This window comes from Lissotriton vulgaris, chromosome 12, assembly GCF_964263255.1.
Source record: "Lissotriton vulgaris chromosome 12, aLisVul1.2, whole genome shotgun sequence".
NCBI classification, from domain to species: Eukaryota; Metazoa; Chordata; class Amphibia; order Caudata; family Salamandridae; genus Lissotriton; species Lissotriton vulgaris.
In genome coordinates this window covers 521,527,562-521,548,431 of record NC_141700.1, presented here as the reverse complement: position 1 = coordinate 521,548,431, position 20,870 = coordinate 521,527,562, and the positions used below count along the sequence as shown (strand labels likewise).

The following is a 20,870-nucleotide window of genomic DNA, read 5'->3' as shown; positions in this document are numbered from 1 at the left end:
GGTTTCACACCAGTTATAGTAAGCTGGAAATTTTACTGACATAAAACCATTGAAATTCCACGTTATAGTTAGTTGGACTCACTATAACTTGCGCGTGTAATGCACTGCTGATGACGTCCCATATTACATCACTCATGACATGGTCAGTGACATCACTCATGACATCACTGATGACACCATCCAGTGAATGTGTGTCTTTCTGAAAAATAAGCATGTTTTATATATGTATATGTAAAGGTCGATGGAAGAATAAATGTTTCAATAAGTGTCTTAATGGATGTTTTTAAAAAAAAATTGATTGGTTAACTGGAAGACGGCATATGTGCAGGACTGTATAGATGGATGAGTGTGTATATGTGTGTGTTAGTGAGTGAATGACTGTCTCACTAGTGTCTTTATCAGTAACTACATATGTTTTAATCTAGTATATGTGAGTATTGATGTATATAAGTGAGTATATGTGAGAGTGAGAGATTGTAAGAGTTCCTGTTTAAATAAGTATGTGTTTCTATAAGTGATTGTTTAAGAGAGTAAATATGTGTAAGTTTCCTTAGAAGTAAGGTGGTAGTGTGTGTATAGCTGTATATGCAAATAAATGGATGTTCAATAGTTTATTTGCATGTGTGAGAATGTGTGTGAGCAACTTTTGGAAGACTGTTGATGTGTTACAGGATGTATAGGTGTATCACTACATATGATGAGTGAGTATATGTAAGAGTGACTATATAGAATTGTTGGTGAATTAGTGGATGTGTATATAAATGGTGGAATTACTGAATTGGTTGTTGTAACTGGTATGGGTATCTCCTTTTTTTTGAAAATTTTAGTTTCTGTTTTTCAATATGTGTTTCAAGGGTTACAGTGAAAGGAGGTCTGTCACTCTGTCACAAGGATGGTGTCATCAGTGATGTCATGAGTGATGTCACTGACCATGTCATGAGTGATGTAATATGTGACGTCATCAGCAGTGCATTACACGCGCAAGTTATAGTGAGTCCAACTAACTATAACGTGGAATTTCAATGGTTTTATGTCAGTAAAATTTCCAGCTTACTATAACTGGTGTGAAACCTGTTTTTTTCAGTGAATTTAATAGGTTTTTTAAATGCTAATTCCTAACTATAACTGGTGTGAAACCTATGGTTTTTTTCAGTGAATTTCATAGGTTTTTTAAATGCTAATTCCTAACTATAACTGGTGTGAAACCTATGGTTTTTTCAGTGAATTTCAACGTTTTTTTTAATGCTAATTCCTAACTATGGGGGTCATTATGATTGCGGATTTTCCGCATCCTCGGGGCCGGCGGAAGCCACCGCCGGCCCCGAGGATGCGGAAAAACCGCAGCGGACTGACCAAAGACCCACCGCCAGATTAGGATGGCTGGTGGGTCCTGGTTTCTGTCCGCAGCTTTTCCGCCGCGGTCGGATTACAACCGCGGCGGAAAAGCTCTAATATGGTGACGGTGTCTTCCAGACACCGTCCACCATATTAGGATGGCCAGTAAATTATGCTTTTCCGCGGCGGGTTTTCCGCCGCGGAAAAGCATACGGAACTTCACTGCAGGGGCCCGTTGCGGGCCCCCTAGGTGAAGGGGGGGTGGGGGGTGCACATGGGGGGTACCTATGGTACCCCCCTGCATTTGCATGCAGAAAGCGGCAGGCACCGCGCGGTGCCTGCCTCTTTCTGCATGCAAATGCAATGCGTGCATTTTTAACATTGGGAGGATGTGACCGCCAGGGTGGCGGTCACATCCTAATTGCACAGGAGGGAACTCCGCATGCCATGCGGAGGTTCCCTCCTGCTCTGGGGTCGCAGATAGACGCAAGTCCGTCCGCGATCCTAATCGACCCCTATATAAGACCTGAAAGCCCACCAGGAATCTCCAGTATGCGCCAGGGGACTGCATTGCAGAGAGGTGTAATGAAGCCACGACCCTTTTTACACCTCTCTGCAACGCAGCCCCCTTGCATGTTTGAAGAGGGGGAACTAATTCCCCTTGCATACTGGGGGCCCCTGGGGCCAACTAGCCCACCTGGAACCTCCAGTATGCGCCAGGGGGCTGCATTGCAGAGGTGTAATGATATGCCCCTTGTTACACCTCTCTGCAACGCAGCCCCCTGCCGCGTTTGCAGAGGGGGAACTAATAGCCCAATGTAGCCCAATATATATTTTTTTTAAGTTAATTTTCTTAAAAACAACTGGAGCATATATCTTGAGACATAGCAAAGGCACATCGGGCTACCAGTCCTTACAATTTTCCAAATTTTGTTTTTTTGTATATTGTTTTTTTTTTTTTGCCCTGGAGCGCTCCCGGTGCGCGCCCCGGTGAGCGCCCCGGAAAGCGTAGTATTTTGAAGCGCCCCGGTGCGCGAACCGGGAAGCGTCCCGTTAGCGCCAATGTCGCGATCGAAAACATCGTGACGCGTCACGTAAGCGTGACGTATCACGTAGCCGCGCGATGTGTCTTATGACGCGCTGCGTAAACGCACCCGGAAGCGCTCCGCGGCGCGGCCCGGAGCGCGTAACATAAGCGCGCCGGAGTGCGTAACGTAAGCGCATCGGGTCATGTGATTTGTAAATAACACTTTTCATTGGTTCTCATCATTTTTTTTCTCCAAATAATGAAAGCCCCCTCCTTTTTTCCTCATTCTTACTTTCTTCTTTGAGAGAGCAAGAGCTATTTTTGATCGAACAATGGCATCACTTGTTGCTGCAGCTGGTGCACCCCCACCACCAAGAAAAGAAGGTCCACCACAGTTTCTTGGAGGCCCAGAAGAAGAGGAGGAAGAAGAGGAGGAGGATCAACAACCAAGGCGCTTCCTGCCTGAAGAACCAATTTTCTTGAGAAATTCGCGAAGATTCGTCCACCGGCGCCAAAGTTATTCCCAATAGAATGTTGCGGATTTCCAATGGAAAGTAGATCCTAACTATAACTACCTACTGGCGACCGCCAGTAGGTTATATATATATATATATATATATATATATATATATATATATATATATATATATATATATTCCAACCTCAACACAAAATATGGAGAGGAGACGACATCAAGTGTGGTGAAACTTCTTTATTTTCTTTTATCGCCGCTTTTTTTTAAATTAAGAAATGATTGGCACTCCCTAGGAAGCAGAAATACAGAAGATATTCATCACTTCAATATTAGTCATAATTCATAGGTGCGTATACAGATCCTCTTCAATATTTAATCCGTATGGGCTTTTAGAATTTAGTTCTACAATGTACCACGATTCAAGCTTGCGTAGCCTCTTAATCGTGTCCCCCCCTCTCTCATTAGCGGGTATTGAATCAATTACAATGTAGGACAGACTACTGGCATCTTTGTCTTTGTCTTTGTTATATTTATATAACTTGTTGTCTGTCGTCTTGTCCTCTTCTGACCTCATCCATCTCACAGACTGGGTAAGAGATAGTAGGAGCAGGATCCACTGTATATGAAGCAAGAGACAATGTGGTGCAGTATACCACACAGGAAGAAGACTCTCACTCCCAACGATCGTTGGCATGAAAAGTTTAATCAGAAGGCTGATGCGTTTCGACCCACACGGTCTTTGTCAAAAGCCAAGTCTCTTGCTCTATATGTATGTATATCTAGATATCCACAATCCTCTTATACCTGAGCTCCCCCAAAAAACAGGTACGGACCACAGCGTGTTTGTTTAGCTCCAAGTGCAATTTATTGCATAGATGTCAGCTTCTTCAACAGCAAGTGCCCAGCATTGCATGTTTCGACAGTGAAACACTGTATTGATCACATGACGTGCCAAGGGCTATCAGCAATAAATAGTAGTGACAATAGTGAAAAAATCTGGTGTAACAAGCCTGCCTTTTCTAAAAGCATGAAGCTAAAAGAAATACTTCAAAAAATAAAATTTATACATAATGACAATCAAATTGAATGTTGTAACAGGCATTATAACGTGCAAAATACAGTGAAAAGTAAAATGCTAGTACTTTAGTAAAAAAATCATGTCCTTATTTATCACCAGATATTAAAAACCATAACTGTTCATAATCGCTGAGAAAAGACCGTATGTTGCTATACATTTATATTTAATCTACGAAATATCTTAAAGTGCAAGTGCATTATCACTATCCTTTTCAGTAAATATTAGTGCAAAATATGAGCATATCAATAGATCATTTAAATATGGATTCACGGGAGTACCGCCAATTGCCAGGCTTAGATTACTAGTGCAAAAAATTATATGTAAATGACCTCGTAAATAGCAATCCTTATTGTCAATATCACAGAAAGGGAGAAATAGCTTAGCTAGATATCTAAAAACATATACAGTAACCACTCTAAAATCGCCCGGTCTCAGCCCTGTAAAGGACAAGTAAAACCAAAGGTAAAAGCAGGGGGAACCCAGATAAAACCAATAGTGCAAATTCGTCTAAAACTTAGGCTAAAATTATGGAATAAATATGAAACGATAAATTAGATTAAATACAATTTAAGCTATGAATACAGTGCATTATACATGATTTAGTTACAAAAAAATTATGCAGATCCTCTCCTGTGTTCAAACCATTAGGCATTTTTGTGTTGAGTATTAGTATGTAATGAGACTCTAATTGCCTAAGCTTCTTCTCTCTGTTACCACCTCTGAGTGACCTCAGCACTGAATCGATCACAAAGTAACTCAAATCTTTGAGATCATTGTTATGTACATGTTTAAAGAGCCTGGCCACCGGGTAACTAGGGTCATTGTTCACTATGGCGCTCAAAGGCTGCAGTATGCGATTAAAAACTTGTAGTTTGGTACTAGCTACGTACTTGAGTTTACATGAACATTCTAACACATAGACTGCAAACTCCGGGCTACGAGTTAACAGGTTATTGATTTTCATAGGCTTGGATTAAAATGTTGTTAACACTTCACATGTATTTTTCCCAAACTTACAAGCTCGACACGAGCTGCATTTAAAAAAGCCTTCTCTGTTAGTTAGCCAATTGGATGAGACAGTGATCTCAGGACTTGTTTATACCAATGCATCCCTCATAGAGGGTGGACGTCTAAAGGTAATCACAGGTAATTCTGGCACCAATTGCGACATAGTTAAATCTGTTTTAACAATGGGCCAGTTTTTGTATATAATCCTCCTGAATTGTTTCTCCTGATGACTATAAGATGTAATAAGTCTCACTGTGTCTCCTCGTTTTGGTTGGTCTGTGTAGCTCCTGCCAGGGGTATCTATACTCAAAGCACTGTGTAAATCCCCTTCATTAGTATGGTTGTTTGCTTTACTCATGGCCAATTTTAGATCTCTCTCCTTATACCCATGAATCTTTAATGTCTGGAATGCCTCTTTCTGACAGAGTTTAAGATCTTCATCTGAATTACAAATGGTCTAATCCTTAAAAATTCCCCGTAGGGGATACTTTTTATCAGATGGTTTGGGTGGGAGCTGCTAGCATGTAGTACTGCATTGCCTGCAGTACCTTTTCTGTGCAATTTTGTGTGAATGGTATCCTGTTTGATATAGATTTCAACATCAAGAAATTGTACTTTTTCCTTACTTGCTTCAGCTGTAAGTCTTAAGTTTAGATCATTTCTGTTAATCACGTTGACAAATTCATAAGCAGATTCAATAGATCCTTCCCAAATCATGCACACATCATCGATAAAATGCCACCACTGTCTGCCATGTGCTTCATACAGTTCCTTATGGGTGGTTCTGAGGACGTGCTCCTCCCACCAGCCAACGTGGAGACACACGAAGCTGGGAGAAAAGCACGCTCCTATCGCCACTCCCCGTAACTGTTTATGCACTTCTTTGTTAAAAATTAAGTAGTTGTTATTAAGGCATAAGTTGATCATACTGAAAAGCATTTCATTATGATGATAAAATGCAATGTTTCGCTTTGATAAAAAAATGTCTAACAGCTGCTATTCAATCCACATGTTGCATACTTGTATAAAGTGAACATATGTCCATAACAATAAGGACATATTCTTGTTTCCACTCTATTCCTTGGATTTTGGATAAAAAATGGCCTGTGTCACGTATGTGTGATGGTAAGATTTCTACATATTCATGTAGAAAGTAATCCACATATTTTGACATTGGTTCCAATAATCCTTTTTGCGCCTATATTATCGGTCTCCCAGGCACTGAAGTTGGGTTTTTGTGCACCTTTCTGATAAAATACAATACTGGAGTGGTAGGGTAGTCATTCTCAAAATTCATTTTTACTTAGGAGTCCCATTCTTTTCTATTGGGAAAGTTCTTTAAAAATGAACTCCTTAATGCGTTTGAGATCACTGAATGCAGCTTTTCTGTAACATTCTGAGTCGCCTAAGTGCCTTTCTGCTTCCTGCATGTAAAGTTCACGAGGCCAAAACACTATATTACCTCCTTTGTCAGATTTGTTTATGATGATGTTACCATTGTTCTGTAATTTACGCATAAGTGCTGAGTGTTGCTTTTCTTTGTATTTCTTTTGTTTGTCTTTTTGCAATACAGTTCTATTTAGTTGTTTCAAATCTTCCACAACACAGTCACTAAAGATGTCAATTGCGTCTTTAGGCATCAATGGTATAAATACTGACGGCGGTCGAAAGGGAGTTAAGTCCGAGTTAAGAACTAAGAAGGCATTTGAAGAAAGCATTTAACACATGCCGCTGCAAGGAACTAGGCCATTATTCTTCTGGGATGTGGCTACACTTCGATGCCAACATTTACACACTTGTTGGTATCCATGAATGTGGTGGCAGAAAGCGGCGTGACGATGGATCGGGCAATGGGTACCTTTTTTTCATCATGGCTCCAGGTGAATTGAGTGAAGCTGCAGACCCCGCCCACTTGGGTCTGTACTTACGAGTACGTGTCTGCAGCGTGAACTCGGAGTAACGAGTTCAGTAAAACCTCCTCTCTTTGCTGGACAGAGTGCCTCCACCAATCGTATGTGAGGCGCTCTGTATAATTCAGTGGACATTGAGAATTAAAACTAAGAAGTCATGTGAAGAAAGCATTTAACGCTGAAACGCGTCATGCCGCTCACCTCTGTTGAATTCAATATAGATGCTACATTACCTGTGATCCGGTGTATATATATATATATATATATATCTCTGAAAGCTTGCCCAGCACTTCGTTCCTCGCGAAATAAGGCAGGAGTAGACCCAAATGTTCCAACAATGATTTATTCAGCAATCACCATTTCGCCATGGCGCGTTTGAAAATAGCTGGCAGCCAACGCCAGACCTATTTGGTTTTGCTAATGATAGTTTTAATTTAACATTTATTTATATTTAGTTTAAAACATCTATCCCACAAGAAAGCATATTGATACTCCGAGATGTGACTTAATGGCAATTATTTATAACACTCCAGTTGACCTGACCTATCTGGAACTCCTTTGACTGCTCCAAATGGGGGATAACAACTGGCCTGTGCCCCCTTCCCACCCCCAAAGTAGTCACTTGAAAAGTCAAAATTGTGCAGGTAAACCAGTATTCAGAAGTACATATCCCTGAAGCATTCCGTACGCATTCCCTAAGGTCTCAGGCTAGTCCAACAGCATTCATCTGACACTTTTCTTTATTCCAGTAATGAGCCAGCTTGCAATATTGTCTTGAGTCAGTACCTTTTTGAGAACAGTGCTGATTTAAATATGAACTCAATCAGTGCAGTACTTTATTGTGCAGCTCATTGTATCTTTAACACAGTCTGCCTGATGTTCATATCCATCTACCTCAATATCATATATTACCTTGCCAGCAAGACCATTCTCTCAGGCGGTCCCTGTGAGCTTTCAGCAGTTGTTGCTTACGTCTTGAAATCCATGTTTCAAGGAGTGACAACCCCTTAATTAGTACTTCTCAGAGTCAGACCCTAAAATATGGAACTGTGCCACCTGAATTTCATTTGGCACTCTTCCTTGGTCCTGTTTAAAGAAATATGAAAAAACTGAAAATCTTTCATGGGCAAGCAGTTACCTTCAATGTTTTTTACTGATGATTCTGCAATCGAAACTCTGAATTCATGACACCATGCATCTTTATTGTTTAAACTTCTTTCTCCACCTTTCACATATGATCCCACATACTGATTTGTGTGAATTAATGATTTATGAAAATGGAGAAACCACATTGGAAGAAACCAATTTCATGGAAAACCAATTTAAAGGAAGACCATTTTAAGGAAATTATAAAGAATGAAGGTGGCATTTAGGACTATTGTGGGGTTTATGGGTTTAGAGTTGGGTAATGTTTCGAGTGATGAGGGGCATTTATGGGTCATGAATAATTGTAGTTTGTGCATAGAAAAGGGTTTTTAGGGTTCAGAGATGGGTGGAGCATAGGAGTGTTGAGGGGTTTTGGGGATTCACGGATGAGTGGTGTTTAGGTGAGGGAGGTGTTTTTAGGCTTCGGTGATGGATGGAGTGCAAGGGTGTTGAGAAATGTTATAGTTCAGGGATGGTGGATTTTGGGGTAGAAAGGCCTTCTAGGCTTCAGGGATGAGTGTAGTGTAAGTATGGTGAGCGGTTTTAGGAGGGCAGGAACTGATAGTGTTAACAAGTGACGATACCCACCAGCAACAGATCATTTTTGGCTGTGTTTAATGTACTGGGATAGGAATACGCAATTGTAGAGAAATACTCGAATGGCAATGTGAATATGCCCCTGTAGTATCATTTTCTAAATGTACATGTGACCATGTGTGATTTCTTTTGAAACTTTTCTATATCCACACCACCCTCACTACTCTACCTCCCTTACCTGTCCCTCTTTCCCACGCCCTTCCCTCTTTGGGCAACAAGAATAAGTTTACCATTTTGATAAATGTACATGTAACTGATCTGCAACTGAGGATGTGAATTAAAAACATCACTCGAAATATAGAGTTCTAAAGATTGTTTTCTTTCTTTCTAAAATCCCAGTTTCTGTGTTCAAGGAGTTGTTTCAACTGGGACCCCCTTACATGTAATACAAGTGATGATTGGTCAGCGAATTCAAAGCATCCAAAGTAATTATTTGACAATGTAAAAGATATACATACAAAGTATTGGTCCCTTAAGTGAAGCCCTGAAATAAATATCGTTGACTAAACCGTTTCTGAAAGTAAGACCTACAGCCATTGCATTTACACTTATAAAGTAAGCATTTAAAAGCCAATTTCGACCAAAAAGACATTCTATGGATTGGTGTCTACCAAAAGGTAAATGTCATTCATTCATAAAATTTGCATTAAAAAGTTCAGATGAAATGGTTTCACAGTAATGGTATTCCTTGAAATTCTTCTTCTTTGAAATTACTTTTTTTTTTAAACAAATGTTATTGGTATTTTGTAACATGCTGCATACGGTAAAGGATTCAAGTTAAAGTTTCTATGATTAATTACAGTAGCACATATAGTTACATATCATATCTTGGTTATGCGTCTCTGGAAATTATTTCCTAGCTTCATGGCAATGCAGTTCACTTAATCAATTCGGCATCCTGATACTTAATCTCGCACCCCCCTTCCTCTGCCTCCCCCTAGAACACAGGATAGATTGGGGCCTCCTGCTACCCTCGGGCCCTATCCTCTCATAGTCGATCCACGTCTCCCGTTATTCCAATCAAAGTCACCATCTGTGTGTCCCACCCGCTCAAGTTCAGTCATTGTGTATGTGTGATTTAGAACATTTAGTGCTCTCCGGCTATGTCTTTGTCAGGGTATTTCAAGCATTCCACTAGCACGTCCAAGGCTCTAGCCTTATCTATCGGGAGCAACCTTTCCTTACCTTTTGGAGTAGTACTATGCCTTCATAGCCTACCCACCTCAGCAGGGTCTCACTCCATTGAGGTACCTGGGGGCCAATAGCAGCCTTCAATTTCTTAGTAATGGCGCGTTTCTCTAGTACCAGTGCCAGGTCCACAAATCTGTTAGTGGCTTTGTGTTTAGCCGGGTGGGGGAATTCCCCTACACCAACAGACAGAACGGGGGGCGAGCATTGGAGGATCCTATCTGTGATATCATTGATGCATGTTACTACTCTCTCCCAGAATTCTTTTAAGAAACCGCATATAACACCAAATACAGGTTTCTTTGTGCTTAAGCATTTATTCGATCCCTTCCCTAGTTTTTGCATTTCTTTTCTGCTCCTTAGCACATACAGTACGATAAACCCAGAGTCACTGTATGGAGTGTCCCATGCTGTCCAAGTCGTCCTTTCCTGAAGACTCCAACCTTCCAATGCTAACTTTGTACCCATCTCATCTGTGTATCTATCATTCAGTTGCCTGCAGGGGCAGTCTTTCCATCCTTCAGCCATAGACTACGCTGCTCGAGTAAGCCCTCATGGGCCTTCCATGTACTTGCTTTGCCTCAATGCAGGTAGCCACCTTGGCTCTGTCAGCTTTGCTACTGCTTGTGTATGACTGTTTTGATTTGATCCAAAAGTCTTCCAGCATTCTACCAGCTGTTTATCTTTTGTGTTAGATATAGCATTACTTCATTCAGTTTGTGGTTCCTTCTCTCCAGCTTCCTTCGCCTCATCTAAATTTACTGTAGAACTGTGTTGCCGTTTTCTTTTGTCACCCATGATGTACTTCTCTCTTTCCTTATATATAAATCAATTTTTTTATATTAAGTACAGTGGGCTGACTGACACAAGTTGGTTTATGGGTAACTCTTTATAAAACCCTAAAATAAAGTAAACATTTTGCTTGAGACGTCATATTCTTAATCCCATCCTCTGAGAAGTATTGCTGTGTAAACAGTGAAAATGTTAAGACCACATTTAAAGAATACCCCAACGGGGATGAAGAAGCAGGAGGGAAATCTTCCAAAAAAACATACACGATATAACAATGTTCTTTCATTCTCTCCATTCTACCCTTTTGTAATAGTTTCAAAGTACTCTGTTCTAGGCTGTAAATAAGGAGGCATGCACAAGCTGTTGATAACTGCCGCAGGTTTTCTTTAGAGCTTCATCTTAATGTTGGGAGGGGGGTATTCAATATAATGAGATCTATATACATAATGCCTTTGGAGAGCTGCATTTGCACAATGTGTACTTTCTCCCTGTACATCACTCCCTTTTTTTAGACAACATTCCTCAATTGCGTCATTGAAATTCCTGCCCATTTGCAATGATTTCCGTGTATTCTTAATCTAGACAAAGTTTATATCATCTAACACACAGGACTATCACTGCTTTTTACCTTTGAATTACTGTTAACCTCGGCCCCACTTAGAAACTGTGATTCTCATACCTTTTTGTGCATGGCTTCACTGATCAGTACGAATCCCTTGTTTTCTGTAGCACTGTGTTCTTGACTTCAGTCACTAGAGCATGGGTCTTGGCTCGACTGGCTGTGTATTGGTGATACCACCCGAAAAAGCAGATTCCATCATATGGTTCCATATCTGTTCATTGCTGTTAGTCGCCAGTAGCAGGGCCCCTCATTCCTTCAATCACTGGTGTTATTTATTGGGAATCCACCACCCTTCCAGAAACTACCTCCTATTCAAACATGTAACATGTATAATACTCTTTGGTTCCTTTTACAAACCTGCTGATGGACCCCATAGCATTGCTGGATAACCTAAGGCACATTCAATGCAGAATAGTCATGTTTCCGAGGAGAATAACGGGATGTAGGTATTCTGGGAAACATAATCCCAAAACTAAGAGAATGAACACCAATTTGCTGGAATTGGGCCCAGAAACTGACAGTATTAAGAATGAAAACAATATGGAACGTGATCTTTTCATGTTTACTTTTCAGTAACTGCTGTACAAAAAGAGTTTTCCTAGGGGATTTTATAAAAGACAATCTTAGACCCTACAGTTCATTTTTACATTGTTGGGTAGTGGAAACCATCCCATTTTTTTCATTTTAGAGGTGGACATAGTTAAGGAGTTATATGGCCATGCTTGATAAGCAGTTGGTTGGAGTTTAGAATCCTTTTACAGTGCTCCACTGCAGTCGCATGCCTACATTCCTTAAACAGAGAAAGAATATATTGAAGATTTGGAACCCTTTGCAGTCAAAGGAATGCATGACAGGGTATTGGATTTTTAGATAACATTTGAAGTACTGATTTCCAGTTAATAGAGGGTTCTGATCTGGATTCATGATTTCCAGTTCTCAGTAGAGATGTGTTCTAGAGTACCTATTCCATATAAGTACTACAGGTAAATAAAACGCTTCACGGTTTCATAAAGCAGTTTTTAACTGTTTTGTAGCCTCAAGGAGGGTTTTGTAGATAAAGGGTGTTTCGATTTGTCATTAAGATGACCCAATTTTCATTTATAGCCCAAATTCAACAGTATCATTTCTTTTTTCAACATTTGAAGCTTGATTAGGATTTATTACATCACGGTATATTAATTAGCATATAAAATGCATAATGCTTTCATTGACTTGGCTAATTCTAATTTTGGCTTCTTATCCTAATTTTATTTTTGCTCTACATTTTTTATTTTGATATTGGCATATTAAACGTGCCCTGACATGGAGCTGCCCAGTGATTGCATGTTTCTAGCTAATGGTCACCTCAAAATTGGAGAGAACCCTGGCAAGGCAAATACTCCATATTGCATAGATTTACTTACTAGGCCTGTATAGCAGACGAGCATTGAGGAAGGTTGGCAACAGGTTCTTAGATTTGGCCCTGGGTTTAGCTGGCAGGGACATTGCACTGCATTGGAAGTCACCAAGTGGCCTGGCACACATCAGTTGGAAAGTGGACGTGGAGAGCTCGGCACTGGAAAAGGGGGCTGCCAGGCGCTTGGAGGAATATATGGGAATCTGTAGAAAACCCTTGGTGCAACAATGCATTGAGGTAGTGGTTAGCTTAGCTGAATCAGCGATGCAGAAATCCAGTGGGAAGATCCATTGCTGTCATTTTGGATGCCACATTAACATATCCCGGATACTCCCAGTGGCTGCAACTTCCCACCTGTACTTGATTTTTGATGGCAGTTACCCCTGAGATGTCCAATCTAGTGTCATTGTCACTACGAACTACAAATAAATTGGGAATTGTTTACCATCTAGCACAATTGCTATTATTGGTTCTGTATGGTTTACTTGGTTGAGCCTACTTGTAGTCTTGCCCTAAGTCATCTACTAATGCATTCTCCTGTTCAATTTATAAATATGCGATATATGTTTATATCCAACATTGTAATTGCCGGAGGACATATTCACTTTGTTACCATTATGTTGCAAAAACTCAATAAAAACCCTCTTTGGTGAGTGACATCATCTTCTCTTGTGGCTTCTCTTACCACTAACAGCTTTATGCTACTGGATGGCCCTGCATTTCTTCATGGTGAGCTCGTTAAAGACTGGTGTCCTATAATCCTCTGCTTCATTTTATCTTTCTAACTCAATCTGCATTGTCTTAACCCCATGAACATAATGTCCTCTGACAGAATCTTGGGTCTTTAACATATCCATTTGTGTGGAATCTCTTCTTGCAACCACAACCACTGCTGTAAGGTACCAGATTCTAAACATTCAAAAAATCTGTGCTTCTAATCTATTCCACACAGCCAACGTGCTGGTCAGCTTGCTAGTAAGTGGGAGATTAGCCCACTGCAGATCTCTACTAGTTCACCTCCCCCATTATTCTACTACTGGACAACATTCTAAACTTTGTCAGCAGAACTATATTTAATCTCCCCGGGCACATACCTGCTTCCCAATATAGTAACCAGGCTGCTTGACTTTCTACCTAGAATAAAGCCCCTCTACGAGTTCTTACATACAAAGCAATTAACGGAACATCATCAACCTGCCTCTGCCATCTTAACATGATGCACCCCAACCTGAGATATGAAAATAAACAACAAGTTACTCCACCTAAACCACCCTGCTCAACATCCTGTCCCCCTCCCTGAAACTCCCTTCCAGCAGCCGTCAGAGCTATTCATCTTCACACGTGATCAAAATGAGGCAAAAAGACTATCTCCTGTTACTTTAAACCAACACCAGTCTTTTGCCATTCAGTGTAAACCTGTAAATATATCCCTAACAATAGGTGTAACTGAAATTAGTTTTTATCTTCAAGTATGCTGTTGATGAGAAGAAATGATGCCCTTATTCCATAATAGCATTTGCTCTAAGTAAACAACTAAATCTGTCTAAAGCTCTGAGTACCAAAAAGCTGTCATTTTGTACAACAATTTCGATCAAAACGTTTCCTGCACCTGTTCCAAATAAATGCACAACTCTTGATGGTGGTGCTCTTAGTGATGGGGCAAAACAGTTTTGTTTTTGATATTCGTGTCTAGGTAGTATGGTACTGATTGCAAAATGGCTAGCAACACACATGAATTGACTTTGGGAATGTTGATTCTTTGGTTCCTCTGGGCTTAAAACTTTAAAACCATGTCTTCGCTGTTGAGTGTAAATGTCTTATACCAGGGTCATTGGCTAAGTGTATACCAGTGATCCAGTACCAAGTTTTTCCCTCCTTGCAGTTTTTCATTTAACCATAAATTATGTTTTTTGTTTTTTTTGCAGATGAGCTAACCCCAAAATGCCCACAGGCAAGTTACATGGGTCTTTGGACTCCATTACCGGGCTTTCCCTTCAGCTGCCTGATGGACTCCAGAGAAAAACAGTGCCACCTCGCAATCCAAAGCTCACAAGGGATGAAGAAACAATATTGGTAAGACATTCACAGGTCAATCCCTTTTAAGGCAGTCTGTGCAACAAGTGAGTAAGACTGTCTCCCAGACACATTGCTAGGCTAATGGGAAGCAAGCATTTCTTTGTAATACGGCTTTGAAATATATAATTTTTCTTTTTGTGCCATTAAGTAGCATGAAATAACATGCGTTCTGAATATGGATGAAAACAGTGTTTTCTTCATGTTATTTTGTTTGAAGAGTCAATATTTACTCCTAGAATAGCGGTTTCACTTCATTGATCTGTTATTTACAGACTCACATACTTGGAGTTTTCCCTGCTGTGGGGGAACAATGAGAACACTTAAGAGTTGAAAGTTCATCGTGGCCTCTTCTTTTTGCAAGAGCCAACAACCTGCTAATATCATTCTACTTTCCATCATGAATCAAAATAAACTTCAGTTTGTTGACAAGGGATTGCAACGAGTGTAACTGTGAAGTTACTTAACTTCGCATCTATGGGAAATAAGGAGGTTTTAGTCTGGAGGTCCAAGTATCTTTTGCTCATATATAGAGGGGATATATTTCCCATCTTTGAGTCTGGTGGCTTTACTTGTCCTAGTCATTTGGTCGCAAAGGCAATGCTGGAATGCTTCATGTTGTCTATGATCCTTGATTTTCCAGCAGCCTACTTTTGTGGAAAGTAAGTAATCTTTATTGCTCAGTTAATTAAAACCATTGCAACCTTTTGTGGAGATTCTTTGATAGTCTTAATGACACATACCAGCTTGCGATGCACCCTGGTTTGTCTGTCCTCAAGCAAACCCATATTTCTGCTGTCTGTTCTTTTATGGTACCCAGTGCCATTGTCTGACATTGTGTCCCCCAAACCCTCCACAGAATACCACAGCCAATGACAGTGCTGGAAAACAACAAACCGCAGAAATCTGGTTTCGCAAACAGTGTTCCCTTCATCAGTGATTTAAAACAATATAATTATGTGTCAAAATATTATGTACAAGTTGTAACCTTCTTAGTGTAGTCATTAAGAGTACTTTTTCATCTAAATCTCTTGTGAGAGTTCTACAGACCTCATATCACGTTAAATTCTCTCTGGTATCAGAGTGTTTTCTTGTCGAGGAAAGGGGAATGGTAAGCCATGTCCATCAGCGATGGTATTCTAGAATTCTTTTTTCTATGCTAGCAGCCAGAAGAAACATCGGGCCATATGTATAAAAAATAGGAATTGCGATTTCCTAATTGCGCTTTTTACTGAATGTTAATGAGGTAGGTCGCAATTTGTAAATAATTTGGAATTTAAGTCATCACAGTGGTGGAGGCTTGGTGCGGTCAGCAGGTCACCATGTCTGTGATTATTTTTTAATAAAGCAATCCTCTCTCTTTTTTTTTTTTTTAATGTTGCTTTTTTCCTTAAAGGAAAACTGGATGCATTTGGAAAAATAAAATGAAACATTTAAGTTTCTTTTTCAAAGAGTAGGCAGCGGTCCCACTGTCTGCTATTAAAAAATACATGCTTTAACATTCACAAATGAGAAGGGGGTCCCCTGGTGACCCCTTTCCATTTGCAAAGGGTTACCACCACCCTTGAGGTGTTGGTAAAAAATGAACATTTTGCAACCGCAATTCAGTCGTAAAACATTCATTCATAGCACAGTTTTGAGTTTTGAACATAGGAGAAAGGATGTTTTTCTACATATCCCCATAATGACGATATTTAAAAGTCGGATTCCGGAAACCAGGTGAGGAAAAGCAATGCCACTCTAACTCCGATATGGATGGAAGTATACTCGGACAGTATTAGAAGCTTAATATATCATGCTTGGATGTCTGAGGTTGCAGATGGAAGATGTGTTTGACTTGTGTGTAACCAAATCTTTAGTTTCCAGCTTTGGACAGTGTGCTGGCAAATACAGAGGTGGCCTAGTGCTGCTTGCTTTTCACTCTTGCCAAAGGTTGAAGTCATTGACAGTTAAAAGGAACCTTTCCAAAGTCCAATGATTTTCTTTTAGACCACAGTTTTTTCTTTTTTTTAAAAGAATTATCAGTCTCCTGTAGCGTATTTCATCAAACACAGGAAATCCTCTGATATATTTCGGCATTCTTGTGTGTTATGATTCATTTCGATCAATAGTTTGATCAGAATGGTTTCTCCAAGTTCTGACGTTTTACAGACCAATATGGCAGCGTTGGAACTTTAATATAGGGTTGTGTGCACACTGTGAGGCTTTAACGTGCTGCCCTGGAGTAGTATGTAGTCCCTGAACAACATCTTGTGGGGGATACTGGCATTTACCACTGGTATCTAGGACTACAGTACTGCTGCAGTCCAATGAATTACCAAGTTCCTTGTAATAGTCACTTTTCTCTTCCCTTGCCAATAAAACTAGACCCTCCCTCTCTGGAGGAGTGATGCCAATTGGCTCCTTGCTCATTTAGGTATGTAGGGACGGTACAGATATGCTTGGGCATGTCACTTGCCTTGGACGGTGCAGGCACTCCCATATCTCAATGAATTACGTCTTTGCAGCTCTTCTACCCAGAAGATGCGCTTGGTGCTTCCTTCGGAGCAGCTGGGCTGCGGTCACCTTGCGACTTCTGGGCACTCTGTTTATCAAGGTTTCCTCATGCAGGTCCTTCAGTAATTAAGTACCATATGGTGAGTGTGTAATATATACCTATTGCAGGTCCACTCACCACCTCAAAAGCTGTGGTTGGGTAACGCAGCTACTTAGATATACTTTTCTGCTTCAAAGTCAAAGGGTAAGTAAAGCAGATTACCCAAAAATAAAGGTGCCCCTCTCTGCTGCACCCACTGGGCCCACAGGTTGATTAGTTACCGTGGCCCCGGTTTCCCATGATTAGCGCTCTCTCTTTTGAAAGGTGGCGACCTGCGCTGTGTTATTGTGTGACTGCTGGCATGCAGTGGACCTTGTGGGCTATCCATATATCTAAAGCACCTTTCCAGACACTTTGGTTTCTCTCCACTGATCACAGCACAAGGTGACTTCATAGACTTCCGAAACCTATGCCCTATATGCTGTGATAACACAATACGACTTATTTTGCCCCAAGTATGATTTTGCATAGTCACATGAATTGTGCTCCTCTACTGTATGCATACTCGTGCTGGTTTTGCATTGATTGTGATTTGGCACCTTAATGCGCCATCAACCAAATGTGATGCCATATTGAGGTGCAGCTTTTACACCCAATCTGTTTTCGTCTGTACTGGAAGTTTTTTCACCTAAATGTGATGCAACATTTGTGCTAGCTTTTCACCTCTGTGAGATTTTTGCATTTAAATGTGTTGTCACCCTCCTACTGAAGATGCGCCTAAAAGTGTTGAAACATACTATCTCAGATAAAGATAATTGTGTGGTTCACCATGTCCTATATTAAAATGCACTGTACCTGATCAATTCCTCAGTTAGTAATCTCCTCATCTTAACTATATTTTTTGATATTCTGAAGACGCTAAAAGCTTCTAACATGACCGAGGATTTAACATGCATACAATCCTAGCCAGCTCTACTGGCTACAACACTAGCTCTCACTTCTCAGCCCCCTTGTCCCCAATGTTATGCACACTCCCCAGTTAAGCAAACTTAACAGCATAATGCATGCATAAATCAAGGTTGTTGGGCACCGTAACCTGGAACACTGCTATTCCTATACTGACACGGGTAGGGACAAAACACATAGCCAGCCCTCACGGTAGCCACCACTGCGTCTCAATACGTCCTCCCTCAGTCAACCACCCGTCCAGTTCATCTACACCAAAACAATAGTACTTAAACTGATTTTCCACAGATTGACTCTACTACCAAAGGCATAAATAATGTGAAAGGTGTGAATGCTCACTTCGTACTTCATTACAGCTCCTTACTACTGACGAGCACAAATGTTTTATCCTCTCCCCAAAATGAACTGCTTGACATCAAATTGAAGCCGGATCACATGCAGGAGGTGATTTAAAGTCTGCAAATCAGTCATTTTTTTTCTTCCACAAGCACTTTCATGTTATATATTGTTACCCATTCCATTAGGCCTCACTAGACATGTACTCTAGAACACCCCAGTTCCAACACTTGAGAGCATTCCTTCAAGCACATTAACTTGAACACATCACACATACCCCAATACTCTGTGAACACAGAACACCCAACACATCCTATTCCCACAATCTTCAGATGTAGACTTCTAAACACAATCAAAGAATAATCTGCCCCGGCAACCTCAGACCAATCACCTCCTCTCAACCCAGTGACCCATCTCCTGACATAAAAGCTGCCCTCCTGTTCTCTATGTGTAATGTCTTTAATGCATCTCCCATAACCGCCTTCATCCAAAACTCTGACGCTTTTGCACACAAGGAAAACTAGGTTGCTCATTCTCCATGCCATTCCATTGTCCTACAACTGGGATACAAATCCTCTTTCTTTCCTTTGCACTCTTAACAAACAGTTTCCTTTGCCTTCATGCCCTACTTATTGTCTACGGCTACGCTGTCTCTTTTATTTTTCTATGTCTGCCTCCTCTTCCTTCACTGTGCACTGTCTTCTTTCTCTTTGCCTTAATGCCCTAGGGATTTTCCCTGTGCCTTTTTGTCTTATCATTTTCTCTTATTCTAAAGACTGCATTTCCCTCTCTGTATCTTCTTGCTGTCACTTCTTTATCTTTGCCTTTTTTTTGTTTGTGTCTTTTCCACATACTGACTTAGTTTCCCTTCTGTGTCCTACTGCCTACTCTTCTTCCCTCCAGTCTATTGTTATGACTTCCTTCCAGGGGACCTCATTACTGTCTCTTTCTTCCGTGGGCATATTTACCTTATGTCTTCCTCTCTTATGTCTTGTTGTTTGTTCTACCCCTTTGCCATGTTACCCTGCCTATGACCCTGTATCTTCGTTGCATGCATTTCTTCCATGTGCCCTCTTGTCTTGTACAGTTTTTGCTCTGACCTTGTCCTTCCTTTCCCTGTGCTTTGTGACCCCAGTAATCTATGTACCTTCATCTCAAGTATTTCTTCCATTTGCCCTCGTGTTATCCGTTTTCACCCTGTAGGTCTTAAGTCTTAACCCATCATTCTGTGAGCCTTCATCGGGTGCATTTCTTCCGCGTACCCAGGTCTTGCCTTTCCCAGTCTAACCCTTGTAGTTTGCCCCGGCCTTTCTCCCATGCTGCTTGTCTGTTTCTTCGCATGCCCTCAACCACTTTCTCTTCACTGTGCCCGTTTCCAACTTCCTTATGCATTCGTGGTCAGGTTCTCTCTGCGGCAAGTTGTGCATCTGACCTGCCGGGTTGTATGAATAGAGCGGCCCTGCCTGTGCCCAGCGCACGGGTCTCCTTTCCTCGCTGCGACAAATAATCGCCAGAGGGGTGGTTTCTGATCACTTGGGTGAGCCAACAAACGAGGTTAAAAGAGAAATAAAAAAACAAATAAAGAAATAAAGGCCAGATGCCATATCAAATCAGAGCTCAGGCAGCCGTAATAGAGTGGAACGAGCGCGTACTCCTTGATGCATAATTCATCCCTTTTCTAAATATTTGAGCAGGAGAACTCTGTGGGGGCAGAGGACTATCCCGGTGCCTGCGAGGCACAAATTATTCATCAGCCGTGCGTTTTAACAAGCAAAACCTTTTCTGAAAGACGGCATTTATGGAGTTCTGGTCTTTCGTTCCAGTTGACTCCCTCGGCGTTCTTGATGGAGATGTCACTCACCACGGACCAGAAACTGGCGAGAACCCGCGAGATGCACCCGCCCAAAATCCTACGGCTGTTGGACATGAGTGAGACCTCCCACCAGAAGGTAAATGCCCTCTCAATGGGCCCCGGCACGTGGCTGCAACAAATCAATATGAGAAGTGAATGTCACAAAAACATATATGTTGGTGCTTTTATTGAAAAATTGAGTTGTTAAGAAAAAAACACAGTTCAAATGGTTTCCATCATCACTATGACCTTCCCCAAAATTGCTCACCTTTAATGTTGTCCTATGTTTAAGCAGTATTCTATTCATGAAATGTAAATAATATAATTTTAATTCAGTTTAGTACCCATTGCTGCTCCTTGAGAGAATAGCTTCAACAATCCTTTCTAGAGACCAATTGCTTGTACTCGGTTTTTTTTGACAGAGCAAAGACGTTTTTTTCCAAAATTCTATGTTCCTAATTACATACTTGAGTATTTGTTTACGTCTTTTTTCTACAAACAAACAGTATAGCCCAAGTATTTCTGATACTGTT

The 20,870-nt window shown here is 40.8% G+C and overlaps 1 protein-coding gene across 1 annotated transcript in view; it reads left to right on the top strand.

The window, feature by feature from the left end:
- Positions 1–20,870, top strand: part of HYDIN (HYDIN axonemal central pair apparatus protein) — a 2,950,008-nt gene that overhangs the window by 124,809 nt on the left and 2,804,329 nt on the right. Inside the window, exons 2-3 of the mRNA XM_086945295.1 lie at positions 14,500–14,647; positions 20,309–20,434. Coding sequence (XP_086801421.1) covers positions 14,516–14,647; positions 20,309–20,434 — 258 coding nt within the window. The 5' untranslated portion in view covers positions 14,500–14,515. The remainder of the gene's footprint in view (positions 1–14,499; positions 14,648–20,308; positions 20,435–20,870) is intronic.